The 14,794-nt window shown below is 38.9% G+C and overlaps 2 protein-coding genes across 3 annotated transcripts in view; both read right to left on the bottom strand.

Annotated features, from left to right (window-relative positions):
- LOC136249431 (fibroblast growth factor receptor 3-like) overlaps positions 1 to 7,893 on the bottom strand; it is a 126,615-nt gene extending 118,722 nt beyond the window's left edge. The window contains exon 1 of the mRNA XM_066041436.1: positions 7,710 to 7,893. Within this exon, the coding sequence (XP_065897508.1) occupies positions 7,710 to 7,821 (112 nt within the window). The 5' untranslated portion in view covers positions 7,822 to 7,893. The remainder of the gene's footprint in view (positions 1 to 7,709) is intronic.
- Positions 7,894 to 11,036: 3,143 nt separating this feature from the next.
- LOC136249429 (leukocyte tyrosine kinase receptor-like) overlaps positions 11,037 to 14,794 on the bottom strand; it is a 28,420-nt gene continuing 24,662 nt past the window's right edge. For both annotated transcript variants that reach the window (XM_066041434.1, XM_066041435.1), the window contains exon 16: positions 11,037 to 11,287. In XM_066041434.1, the coding sequence (XP_065897506.1) occupies positions 11,158 to 11,287 (130 nt within the window). In that variant the 3' untranslated portion in view covers positions 11,037 to 11,157. The remainder of the gene's footprint in view (positions 11,288 to 14,794) is intronic.

Raw genomic sequence — 14,794 nt, 5'->3', positions numbered from 1 at the left:
CAAAATTAATTAATATTAAGTAAGTAAGTAAAAGAGTCAGTTGAAGTAGCGTTAACTATTTCAGTTGGTAATTTGTTCAATAATGCAATGGTGGCTGGGAAAAAGCTAAACTTGTATGGATCAATCCGTGTAAAGGGTACAGTAAGTTTGTAATCATGGCCTCTAGTAATTCCTGGATTGTAGTTGATATAGTTAGGTAGTTTTAAGTCTATTATATGGTGGGTAATCTTATACATCATTTGTAATCTGAGAGTATCTCTACGGCCATGCAGGCTGTTCCATCTTAGTGTATTTATCATCTCAGTAACACTACTCGTATATCGGTAATCACCATTTACAAATCTTGCTGCTCGTCGCTGTACCGATTCCAGTTTATCGATGTTACATTTAGTATGGGGGGCCCAGGAACAAGCAGCATATTCTAAAATTGGTCGAACATACATCAGATAAGCATCAGATTTCATTTCACATTTACATGAAGACAAGTTCCTCTTTAAGAAAGCTAGAGCACTGTTTGCTTTTTTACACACCGAGTCAATATGCTTGTTAAAATTTAGCTTGGAATTGATGACAATTCCCATATATTTAGCTTCATTTACATTTTCAAGAAAGTGATTATACAATGTATAGGAGAAAGTAAATATATTTCTTAGTGATGTCTGTAATACTTGGCACTTATCGACATTGAAGATCATCATCCACTACTTGGCCCACTGCCCACTGCTCTAAATTGTGTAAATCATGTTGGAGAATTTCCTGGTCATTTTTGTTTTTTATTTGTCTGTATAACAAACAGTCGTCAGCAAATAGACTACAACATGAAGAAATAGTATCGGGTAAATCATTTATGTAAACAAGAAATAACAATGGTCCTAATACAGTTCCTTGGGGAACACCACTAGTAACATTTACTGGTGCAGATGTGTAACCATTACAGACCACTCGTTGACTACGTCCACTTAGGAATGAAGATATCCATTTAAAAGTTGAGCCTCTGATACCATAATGATCTAATTTATGCAATAATAGATGATGTGGTACTTTGTCAAAAGCTTTGCAAAAGTCGAGCAGAATTACATCTGTTTGCATTTTGTTGTTTAAATTTAGTGTAAGATCGTGAATAGTACGAAGTAACTGCTGTTCAGCAGAGCGTCTTGCACGGAATCCAAATTGGTTTACAGAGAGTATGTTCAGTTTTTCTAGGTGTAACATGACATTTGAGTAAATAATATGTTCAAGCACCTTGCAACAGATACTGGTAAGGGAAATTGGACGGTAATTGCTTGGGTCGCTATGACTGCCCTTTTTATGAAGTGGAGTAACTATAGTATGTTCACGTTGAGCTGAATCCTGAAAAACAGCTAAAAATTAAAAGTGGATTTTTTCTCAACAGAGTTAACATTTCAGCCAACCAGATGATTATTGGGAACAGCAAAGGTGTCAACAACAGACATGTACAGTTTGGCTCCATTACAAGTTCGGGAAAGGGCTGTAATGGACACTGTACTTATATGACTTCCCCATTGGAAATGTATTGTGTAAATTTTGATTGGCCGTAAATATTATGTCAAACATTTGAACAAAATGATTTCAAAATATTTTTAGCGGATCAAGCAGTACTACAAATGAGCCAAATTTCAAGATCATATGTAATTGCATCCATGAGTTATTAAATGTTTTTGAGGATTCAGTTCAACGTGAACGTACTATAGTGCTGTCCTCCAATCCCCAGGGATGGTACTTTGGTGTAGGGAAGCCCTGAACAAGGTAGACAAGCAAGGAGCTAATTCATTTGATAATTCCTTAAGCAGTCTAGATGGTACCCATCTGGTCCCATTGCTTTAAATGGGTCAATATTACTAAGCAGTTGAGCAATTCCTTCATTATTTATTTCGATGCTAGGCATGGCAGGGTATGTACTATCTGACATTTCTGGTATTATGGCATTATGATCTTTGGTAAATACAGAGTAAAAATGTTCTATTGTACAACTACCATTTGTCTTGTCATGAAGTACAAACCATACAGCACATGTGTATGTAGTGTTGTAGTAACCATGTATCCTACAAGTTATAGTCATGGAGTCAGCTAAATTAAGTGGTGACAGTTAACTGTCTTGCTATTCCATAGCTGATACAAAGGTTCTATAGTTTTTGCACGACAGCAATGAGCCTTATCCGCAATTACGTCACAACGCGAAAATAACGCAAAAATGGCGAAAAGTGTGGGGGCCAAGTGGGATACTTTGTATGGAAGGGATAACGTTTCGGGATGTTCCACGTGAAGAAAGCATGAGAAAACTCTGGTGAGGCTTATTAACTATCTTACTATGTAGGAGCACGCATTTTCGTACTTCTCGAGTAGTCCTACGGTCTGCTTTTGGTTTCTTCCCAATGGCTCTCTGTACAAAAGGCCCCCACACTTTTCGCCATTTTTGCGTTGTGACGTAATTGCGGATAAGGCTCATAACAAGTAAAATCGGCCTAATGTATTTCGCGGACTGGACTCACGCACTGAGCTGGAAACAGTTTTTAAACAATAATCCAGACATTATCCATCTCTTGCAACATTGGAGACCCCACTATCGAGCTACAACTGCTGATACTGCTCTTCCTTACAAGTCTACAAACTAGCGCATGCACTAATTAATTAGAATACACTTACGATACACGAGTACTATTATTATTTATTGTTAATCAGCAGGACCCTCCAGGGGTATAATGCTCTGGCAGTGATAAAGCGTTATTGTTGTAGCATAGATGTTTTCCGTTATTGTTTTGGCACTAGTGCTAGGGTTGTAGCGAGGGGTCCGTCACTGGCAGGAATATCGTCGAACATCAGAACTGAAATATGGAATATGGAATATATTCAAATCATATTTCCGTATATGTACGTGTATTTTCGTATATTGTTCTTATCACGTGATATAAAATTACATCATTTAATTATCTGCGGCGGGCGTCAATTATATCAAACTTCTTGTTCTCAGTCCTCACTTATTCTCAAGGTTATTCCACTGCTTGATGGTTCGCGGAAAGTAGCTGTAGCTCTGTTGGTAAGCAGTTGTTTTGGCTGGAGGGGTTATACTTACATTCGTCTTGGCCAGCTCAGTTACTGATTGAGTCTATATAAAATGGCCCGCTCCTCGCTGGCTCCATTGCAACATGCCGGCTAACCATCATTGCTCGTACTGCGTAATCCTCGGCGTAATCGTCCCAACTGTGTGAAAAGCACTTCATTTGATATGAACCAGTAGCCTAAATAAATAATACATGGATGGAATGTAGAGGAATATTCAGGAATATTGAGGAATCCAATTGAATTATGGAATATGCAAGAATATCGCGAATATTTGAAATATAATCTGAAATATGCAGGAATATGGAATATCATGGAATACAATGCCCATATTCCGAATATCGTCGATGATTTCGCTAGTGACGGACCCCTCGGGTTGTAGAGATGAGTCAGTAGCAGGGTAGCTGTAGATGGCGGGCTATGCAAATAAATTGGCTCATCACTACAACCCTATCACTACAACCCTAACACTAGTCCTAAGTACTGGAGCAACAAAGGAAAAACATCTAAGCTACAACAACGGCCTCTATCACGTTTTATCACTGCTAGTACTCGTGCATCGTAAGTGTATTCTAATTAATTACATTTCCTCCTCATCAGATCCGATGATTAAGGAGTTGGCCTTACAAGTGGATCTTTCCTCCAATTTCCTCCAGATTAACAGTTCTCATCAGGAGTTACTCAATGAAGCCAGAGCTCAACTGGACTCTATTCCTACGGCTCGCAAGCTCTACACAGCTAGCAAACACCTTGCCATTTCTAGAGAATTGACACTATGCAAAGAGAAGCTGGACACTCTCTCTGTTCAATGTAAATTTGAATCAAGTGCTGTTCTGGAAGCTGACTCTAAGCTGTGGAATCGACTCCTGTTGGGTTTTCATCCAGGCCAGCTTTCGTTTGTGCTGCGAGCTTCATCAGATACATTACCAACTCCGTTAAATTTACGTCGCTGGCATATACAAACTGGTGCAACTTGTTCACTTTGTTTGTCACCTCGTCCAACTTGTCACCATGTGCTAAATGGGTGTCCTGTGGCTTTGCAGCAAGGCAGGTTTACTTTTCGTCACGATGCTGTTTTATTATGTTTGATGTCTGAGTTGCAAGCTTGTTTGGATAATGTAGAAATATTTGCTGATTTGGATGGCAAACGTGCGTCTGACTCTCCTCCTGCCACCATTCCCCCTGCTGTACTAGTGTGTTCTCACCGACCTGACATTGTTATATATAATGCAGAAATGAAATCTGTTGTACTTCTGGAACTTACCTGCCCATTTAATTCTCGTGCTGACCTTTCTGCTGCACGAGAACGTAAGCAGGAGAAGCCAGAATATCTGCAAATTATTGCTGAACTTGACCGCTTGGGTTTTGTTAGTCATTACCACACAGTTGAAATTGGTTGCCTTGGCCATTACCTTACAGAGACAGTAACATCTATGAAGAGTTTCAAATCTGAGTTTTTCCAAGACGAAAGCATTGCTTGATAGAGCAGCTGCTGTGGCTATAACTTCCTCTCAGAGAATCTTTTATGCACGTAGTAATCCAACCTGGACACTTTAAGTTAAGTTTTGTAGTTAATTATTTTTGTATGTATCCTTGCCATGCCTACGCGGATCTTATCTTTGTAGTCGCATGTGTCCGAGGCTCTGTATGTAATTTTGTCATTTCATCATTATTCTGATGGTTTCAAAAAAAAAAAAAAAAAAAAAAGTGCATGCGCTAGTTTGTTGACTTGTAAGGAAGAGCAGTATTAGCAGTTGTAGCTCGATAGTGGTGTCTTCAGTGTTGCAAGAGATGGATTATGTCTGAATTATTGTTTAAAAACTGTTTCCAGCTCAGTGCGTGAGTCCAGTCCGCGAAATACATTAGGCCAGTAAAATCACATGCACAAAATTTCAACCAATCAAATTGGTTCATTTTGAACTTTAAACTATAATTGTGACCAGGCCTGCGAAAACAGGGCATGTGGCACAAACTACACCCCGTCACACTACAGGTCATATCTCAGTACTGGAACAGAATATTTGCCATTATTACTGCATGTGACTTCTGTTTTAGTTTTGTTGACATGCAATAACTATTAGAACCTCTGTACATAGCTGAAGCTGGGCAATGTTGACAAGTCTGGCATGATCACACCTTTCTTTTGTTTGTGTGTGGATTTCTTTATGTGTGGAGGAGTGGTCTAGCTACATGAGACTAACATACTTACAACCAGTTGCCCAAATATTTAGTTGAAAAAGGGAAAACACCTGAGTCCAGTCCACTAGTCCAGTCCAGTGATTGTATACAACCGATTTTGCAATGGTCAAGACATAGTAATGAAAGGAACCGTGCTGCTTCCATCATATGTTATTAATGAGCCTAACTGGAAAAATATTTTGCAACCTTTTTTGCAGTTCTATTCACATGAGCTTCCCTGTAATCATTCTGTGGATTCTGAGTTCATGTTATGGAAAAAAATGTGGCATGAACAGTGGGAGTCTCACTGGAAGTCTATACAAGAGCAACATTTGCACACAGTAGGTATCCAGTGGCGTAGCCAGGAAAATATTTTTACCGAGGCAAAGTTTATACATTGGCATAATTGAGAGGGTCTGCTTCTGACTCAACTGATTCACAAACTCTTTTAAGTTTGGGTGGTACAGCATTTGCAGGTTGACTCTCTGGTTGGATGGAAAAACACTGTTTCAGAGTGTTTTTTCTACATGTCAAAAGTACTAAATGCTCCGGCTTAGTTAATATTACAGTATACCATGCTTCAATTATTAGACTACAAAAACCCAACTTATTCCAGAGATATTTTGAGTGATCAGGCCATCCATGGACTGCAATAGAGGTCACAGTCATGCATACTATACTGTACTTTTACTGATCTGATGTGATATTTAAGTCAAAGATTATTTCTTTCATATGATGCTCAACTGCACGTCAAACTAGGGAGTATTGGGGCATGTTCGTTCAAGAATATTTTGAAAATATATGCTTTAAAATGGCACATGGAAGCTATTTTTTGATTGTAACTGCTAATGCATGATATGTGACTGGGCCTGCAAAAATATATGTGGGCACATAAAATTTGCCTACTTTTTCAAACTATCATGGCTCATAACGTTTCATGGAAGCATGCTATGTCTATGTAATGTTCAACCCTTATTAAATATCTAATTGGCTATATATGATACAAGTTACAGAATGCAAATATTGTGTTTCAATACTGAGATATGACTGATAGTGTGGCGGAGTGTAGTTTGTGCCCACATGCCCTACTTTCGCAGGCCCGGTCACATATGATCGATCAGTATCTCAGTGCAATCCATGCGGTTGACTCACTGGAATTTTTGAAAAGAAATTTAAATACATTTTAACATAATTTAGGCCAAGCAGTGTAATGAGAACAGTGCATCGCTATAATCTGTACTGAATGCTCTATTAGAGTATATTACGATGACTGCTCTATTAGAGTATCTCGATCTTTTTGATACAATTCAAGGAGCTGAAAAGTGGTCCAGCCATTGCCGGACCTTGTCACCGTGGGCTCCGGCCCAGTTTAGTACTACATCCATATAGATTCTATTATGTGTGATACAGTACTGAATGCTGTAGTAGTATTGTTTGAGTAGAAAATTCAGGGTGCCACTGAAAACTCAGGCCTGCCGGCTCAGCCTGAATTGTTGAGCATTTTTTACTGAGGCAGCTGCCTCGGTTGCCTCAATGGTAGCTACACCACTGGGTATCTGCATCAAATTAACTGGCACAGAAGTTAAGAAGCTAAAAATCAATGCTGTTCCCAATACTATAGCTGCTACCCTAGCTAAGGGGGAATCTCCAAACTGATCTTGGTACGCTTAACGTCATAATGACGTTAAAGGGAGAGGGGGGTTCAGCCCATGATGTTATTAATTTTATTAAAGCAGTTATAGTGTAAACAGCTATAGAACAGAGAAAGTGACGTGATTAAACAGCTATACTGTTTGTAGACTATGTTTTCAGGTAAAGAATATAATGTTTTGTGCTTCTATTGCCAATGCATTGTTTTCATAGTGTGACGTTAAGGAGGGGGGGAGGGGATCTGAAGTTAGCGTCATTATGACGTTAAGCGTACCAAAATCAGTTTGGAGATGCCCCCTAACACCAACAAAGATATATTTCCAAATATTTATCAGTTATATGTTGACCATTTTGGCAGTGCTGCCAATTACCACCTGTGAAGCAGAATGCAACATTGCGCAGACTTAAAACCTACCTACGAAGTACAATGGCAGCTGACAGATTAACTATATTATAGTTTAGCACTAATACACATACACAAAGATGTACCAATAAACAGTGAACAACTGATTGAAGGTTTGCAATCCAACATCCACGTAGACTTAAACTGAGAAACATCCTTGATTCAAATGAATGATGGCTACAATTGCATGTATTTTGTAGGCAGATCAGAGATCTGGAAACCGGTCATCAAAATTCCTGGAGCCGCCCATGGGCATATGCTCAGTAAAATTTACCCTCGAGTTTACCCGAACAAACTTTATAACATTCGTCCCCTGAACGCATCAGACATCGAGTCTGTCTATCCAGTACATTAAATATTAAACATGTAAGTTACGTACGGCATGTAGCTAGCTACGTACCTGATTGGCGCTTTGACAGTGAGTGCCATTCATTTGTGTACGGAGACGACATCGTAATCTCAGCTATTGAAACTAAAATCCACAACCATGTGCTACTCAAATGTAACTTCATTGTGAGCTCGGCTTTACAGTTGCCGGCGTCTCAGCCTGCCAACTTTTATGCAATCGTGCATTTCCGGTCAGGCATTCCCGAGCATTCCAGTATGCGAGGTTTTTTAAAAACAAAAATATTTCTCCGTAAATTCCCCCAATGGTGCAATGTCTTTTTTCTTTTCTTTTTTTCCAGGGCGTGGACAACTAAACTGTTCAATCCTGAATTTCTCAATATGCTGAACATGCACGGTGACTCAAAATATTTGGTTTTGATGTGCCTAAACTTCATACATTATTGTCAATAGACTACAGGGGAGGATCTGGCAAGGGGAGGGGCACAAACAGGCTATTATTATTATTATCATTTAATTTTGCTGTGAAAACTTCACAAACAGAAGAATATACACAGATATAATATAATAAATAATGTTAGCTATTGATTGCAAAATAATAGTTACGTAGCAGAGATTTGAATATGTCAATGTTTTCCGCTTCAAAGATGTAGCGAGGTAGTATGTTCAATTGCCTTGATGTTGATGGTATAAAGGAGTATTTGTAGGTGTCAGTGTTACAAAATGGTTCGATGAGTCTGAACATATGGCATGATCTGGTCTGTAGCTGGTACTGTGATGTCTGCAGATGAAACTCAGGTATATGTATTCAGATGGTTAATAGACATTTTGTTTAAGAATGTTGTATAGCATAGTTAAGGAGAGCTGTTCTCTAGTGATTCCCACTTACGTTCATTAACCATCTGTGTTACACTGGCATGATAGGAGTATATACCTTGGACATATCGTGCAGCACGCCTTTTCTAAAGCGATCTTGTCAGTTGTTAAATGAGAGTTCCAGACTGTAATTGCATATTCAAGTTTAGGGCGTACTAGGCTAAGGTAGGCTCTCTCTCTAAGGTGAATAGATGATGTCCTCAAGTTACGCTTTAGCAGACCAAGCATCTGATTTGCTTTGGAGGTGATACATTGAATATGTAGGTGTCACTTCAAATCACTCTGAATAATGATGCCTAAATATTTGTAATAAGTTGTAAGTGGGTTCGGAAGAGCAGATTCTCTTGTTAGTTGCTATATTTTTTAAACAGCAATGATCACTCCTTAATAGGTTGATTTTTATCATTATGGCCTTTGCAGATGGCTGTGAAGTCTTAATAAAGTTATGAAACTATTGAAAGTTCTAAACACCAGCAATACGATAATTATAACAACTTTTTATTTTAATTTTATTTTTTTTATTTTTTCCCGGGGTAACCAGCACCCCTTGCCACCACCCCTAATTATAACAACACATAAAAACAATTAACAATTGTTCTAATCAATAATGCACTTGTCAATTTCATGCCCCCCCCACCCTCGGGGAGGGTGGGGGAATACAGGGGATTTGACTAATCGTGGTGTCAAATTCCCCACTACTGGGGCAAAATCGGCTGTCAAATCCCCACTATGTCCCCACCCCCATAGTAGGGGATTTGACAACACCTCAAGGATGACTAAGCGCATATTTCATAGTAATAAACCTGCCCTGTAGCTAGTAAAATTATAGCAAGTGCGATTTTATTGTTTAGAAATGCAACTACCGAAAATCGGTCAGTGAATTGGACAACTGTCAATTGCCCCAGGGGTGGGGACGAGAAGCAATGTCAAATCCCCACCTGGGGTGTGGGGACGCCCGGGGGTGGGGCATGAAATTGACAAGTGCATAAGAATACGGTATATTAATGTAGTTTTCATGAGTTATATAAATCGATTTTGGTCTGATAAGATATATAGAATTTTTATCAAAGAAGTATAGCTACTTCTCCCAAAGTGGAGGGGGGGGCATTAGCCCCAAATGCCCCATCCTGGATCTGCCATTGGACTAGACCACAAACCATGTGACTAATTTGGGCAGTGGGCTGTCTGGACAACAGAGCTAGGTGCCAGATAATAGAAGTTCAGATAAGGCCCAGTGTATAAACCACTTCAAAGTCAGCATTAAAATGACATAATTGAAACCACAACTCCACCTAGGGTATACTGTTGCATCACTGCCAGTGGCACCTACAAGTTGCTAGCTAATTTCCAAATTATGGCCACATAAACTTATTTATTAGTTTCTCATCCTCCTGTACTCAAAATAGCGGTGCAGGAGGGAAGATTTATATTTTATTTTTACTATTAAACTAGATAGCTGAATTAGCCAGTTAAAATGACTCAAAATTAGATTGCTCTAGCAAGGTACCAACTATTTAATTGGCCTCCCTTAGCCACCAGTGGTGCAAAAAATCCTTGATGAGGTAAGAAATTTTAAATGCAGGCAAGGATGAGAAACTTATAATTAAGTTTATGAGGCCTTATAGTTGAGAGAACTACTTCATATGGGCATACACTATTGTATTGACAAGTGCATGTGCACGGTGCAGCAGCATGATATGTTTGCTCAATATTAATACTCACCACAGAGCATACAAAGATAATAAATGAAACTTATAGCTTGCAATTTGAAGACAGCCTTGGCTACAGCTGCCTAATTAAATTATGCCATTTTCTGTAAAACGTGTGGGGAGCCTCAGAAATTTATTATACCTTTTTTTCACCAAAGTAGTCAATTGATGTGTATGTAGCCTAATGAACTGTGTTCAGCTATCAATACTTTATCTTTTGAGTACATATATAATTATTAAAAGTTCATTTCGCAATCGGCTCAGGCTACCATGCCTACATTTAAAGGAATGAACTACGTAACTGTTTACAGTGGAATATGCAACTGTTCTACTGTAATATGCAACTGTTCTACTGTAATGTGAGTGAGGACACTCATTATTTGGTCAGTCCTGATTCCCATGTACTAAGTGTACAGGTGGGTGATAGCTAATGGGAAACTCAATTATGATTGCAAGATCCATCAGCTAGCCATAATAACTGAATTATGTACATATCCTATATTAGCTACCTACATTTTACAGTTGAGTATGTGCACAGGCAGACTCTATCAGGATCACACAAACTCATAGACTACATAGCTGTCCAGAAAGTTATATTATATGCATTTCACGACTGAAAGGATTTCCTTGGAACTAAATGTATGTTACATTAGTTAACAACTAGAGTAATTAATTTTAATATGCCGGTGCATGTGTATGTGTGTCATTCAGTTTCCAGCCAGCCATGTCACAGTCAGTACTGTACATATTATAGCTACAGCCCCAGTATGTGAGTCCAAGCACTATTTTTTGCACATCGTAACAACAGTCTAGTCTCTCTGTAATAACTTACTGTACTATATACACACATGATCATACTACAATATATTTAAAGAAAGCTTTTATTAAAAAATAAAATGTAGTTTATGTAGTTACACATTAAGTACTGTAGGTGCTTAAACATTCAGTACACTTTTCCAATAATGCAGAAAAATTTGGACGATCTTCTGGATTAAATTGTTGGCACTGTGTCATCATTTCAAAAACAGGAGAAGGACAATCAGCCGGCCTAGAAATGACAAAAAGTTACTACACATAAACATTTATACTGTTAGAGAAAATAGAAAAACAACAACACAGTTGACATACTGCATGTTTAAACAGAATTTCTCCCTCCTACTGTCACTTTTCTTTCACTTTGTCATCAAAACACATAAACGCTATGCAGAAATGACATGTTTCTCTACTAAATCATAAAAGAATCTCATGGTGTAAAATAATAAGACCACATGGTGTAAAGGACCATAAGACCACATGGCGTAAAGGACAAGAAGACCACATGGCGTAAAGGACAAGAAGACCACATGGCGTAAAGGACAAGAAGACCACATGGCGTAAAGGACAAGAAGACCACATGGCGTAAAGGACAAGAAGACCACATGGCGTAAAGGACAAGAAGACCACATGGCGTAAAGGACAACAAGACCACATGGCGTAAAGGACCATAAGCCATACACCATGCATTTAAGTTGGACAGATCCCATTTCTAAATATTGCATGCCCGGCATCAAAACATAAATTTATGGATGGTGGCTACTGTCTCCTGACAGGATTTAGCATAATTTAGGTATTATCGACCAGCTAACCGTTTATATGTTATAACTTTGTCACGCAACATCGTAGAATCACAATTAAAATTTGAAAGGCGAATGGCACCACTCTTTACCATGCATCCTTGCTATCAAAATACAAACCCACCATCAAAAGTAGCATAAAATGATTGGTTGTGGAGCATTGTGTAGCGATCCAGCGATTATCGATGGTCTCAATGTATCATCAACTTCTATGTATAAATTGATTATCAATTATCGACCATTATCAATAAATGGGGAATTTCACTAACCAAAGTTTGAATTATCACTAATTCAATATAAGCACTCAAATCAGCTACACAAGAAAAATGAATGTTCACACAGAGTTATGTATACAAATAGCTAGCTATCAATTAACAAAAAAGCATTTTACAAAGTCCACACACATACATATCACTCGCTTGGTTCAAACAATCTGAGTGCATCCATTTCTTGCATGTCACCCTTGTGCACTGTACCCACTCTCTCTGTAACCTTCCTGTTGCTAAAAATATAAACCGAAACAAAGTGCACATTCATTTTTAGAAATTTCATGGCTTTGTAGCCCACTTTTACTAGGCTCTGGTTCTGCATCTGATTCATCAATGACAGGATCAGGATCTTCTACATCAGTTTGCTTCTTTCTAGTTTTCTTCTTTAAAGCCTTGTCTGCCTGCTTCTTTTGCCTAATTTCATCCTTCTGAGCCTTTTCTCCTTGTTTTTCAATTTTCTTTCGCTCTCATTCTTCCCTTCTCTTCTGTTTAGCCTCCTCTTCTTCTTTTCTTTCTCAAAGAGTTCCTTTAAAGCTTCATCACTGGTCAACACTCGAGCTTTTCCTTGCCTTTGCTATTTACATTAACCTTTGGAATTACAAGTGCTTTTAACTCAGATATAAGTTCTCTGGTCGATGACAAACTCTAAGAAAGAGAAGTTGACGAACCCTCAAGACTTGACCCACTAGCCACTGAAGTGTCAATTACATCAGTAGCTGCTTCTTGATTTACTGGTAATTCACTAACACTGAGATCAAGCTGCTCATCAACATGTTGAATAAGGTGTTCTGGGGCTGGTAGACTGTCTGGATGTTCTTGCCTTAACCAATCTAAATACAACGGATCATCATAAATATAATACCCATTATCGAATCTCCGTTGAAATGATTCTATGTGAGCATCCTCATCATGGTGCACTAGACCCTCCACATTATCAACTGCACCCAGATACTGATTGGGAATGCCATTATCATCATGATGAAATGACCTACCACTGCTGGAAGATGGAATTTCATCTGATGCATCACCTACATCGGTGTAAAGTTTGATGGCTGTAGCATTGAAAGGGCACACTCCAACTTTACGAAAGCCAGATATAATTGTTGCTGGATTGATTGTCTGAAACCAAGCTTGACTAAAGAGTGCAGAAAACTGAAATTTTGTCACTGCCCTTCCAGGGTTGTCACTCATGTAATCATTACACACCTTTGCCCAATGCTGTTTAAGTGGGCCAAAAAAACTTACATCAAGTGGCTGTGCTACATGAGTTGTGTGTGGTGGGAGACAAAAAATAATAATCTTTTCTTCAGCAGCTATTGCAATGGCTTCAGGATTGTAATGGGAAGAGTGTCCATCTAAGAGGAGTATGACTGGCCGTGCTGGTGGAATACTGTTTCTGCAGCCACTTGATAAATAAATCCTGGTCAATCCAGCCATTTGGTGACATCCCGTATACAGTGTCTGGCACCTCTCCTTTCATAAAATCATAGTTAAAGCGCTCCCCTTTAAATATTACCATAGGTGGCAACATTATTCCCACAGCATTTGCAAAGGACAAAAAACAGTTATTTGTGTTTTGTTACCAGATGATGGACCATATACTTTCTTCAATCCCTTTGGAGCAATTCTCTTAAGCTGCTTGCTGTCCAGTGGCATCCCTGTCTCATCCATATTGTAAATGCATGTACTCTTATTCAACAAGCCATTTTACAGCATTTGATTGACAATTAGAGAGTGGGTCAGAGCATTGGAGTGACAATTCATTGTGTCTTTTCATAAAACCTTGCCACCATCCTTCTCCTTTAAAGCCATCCATATTTTTATCAGGGTTCTTTTTCTTCACAATTCATTTCATAATACAAAGAACTTCTTGCTTGGTTTTCCCATGCCCCATTTTGTAAGCAGTGATCAAAAAATACTTTCTTCATCATTGGTTAGATATGGCTCAGGTCCTGGGTTCCTTCCGTGCCTTACTTGACCTGAAATCCTGTCTTTCAAGGTGGTTGGAGGCACGCAAAACTCCTTGGCAGCTTGATTCGCCTTCAATTCACCTGACTTCACAGCTTCCATAGCACGAATCATCGAGGTTTCATCCCACTGCTTACGCTTCTTAGGCGGACCAGTCTCAGTGTAGTCACGGGAAGGTCTACTTGAGGACTCATTTGAATCACTAGTGTTCAACCTCGCCTTCCTGGTCTTCCACTCTTGTCTAGCAGCATTGCTTCGGGCTCTAAATCCGTGAGATCGTTTCGGCATTGTAGCATGTATCAGCTAAACGTATGTGAATTTTTTATTATTTACAGATTCTCCGTAAAAGCTTCATCAATTAAATAGGTGATAATAAGTTAAATGTTTTGGTCGATAATAACTGATGGTCGATAATAGGCCAGTTTCACATAAGGCCTTAAGAATGCAATCAGTGTTAATTGTCTATTGCGTAACCACTGGATGCTGTGGATGCCCATAAAAATGTATTGAAGCCATTGGGAAAACGATGATAACCGGCAGTAAAACTTCGGTAACTTACAAAGTATACGGTATGTTCTAATTTTCTGTACATGGAAAGAAACTACATTGATTTCTCTTTCGTTTCGTGGTTGTCCGCTGTGAATAGGACGAAAGATGCTCGAGTTAATAGGGTGGTGAAGTTAGAAATGTCACCAGACAAGGCCT

This window comes from Dysidea avara, chromosome 3 (genome assembly GCF_963678975.1).
Source record: "Dysidea avara chromosome 3, odDysAvar1.4, whole genome shotgun sequence".
NCBI classification, from domain to species: domain Eukaryota; kingdom Metazoa; phylum Porifera; class Demospongiae; order Dictyoceratida; family Dysideidae; genus Dysidea; species Dysidea avara.
This window is presented reverse-complemented; position numbering and strand designations above follow the sequence as displayed.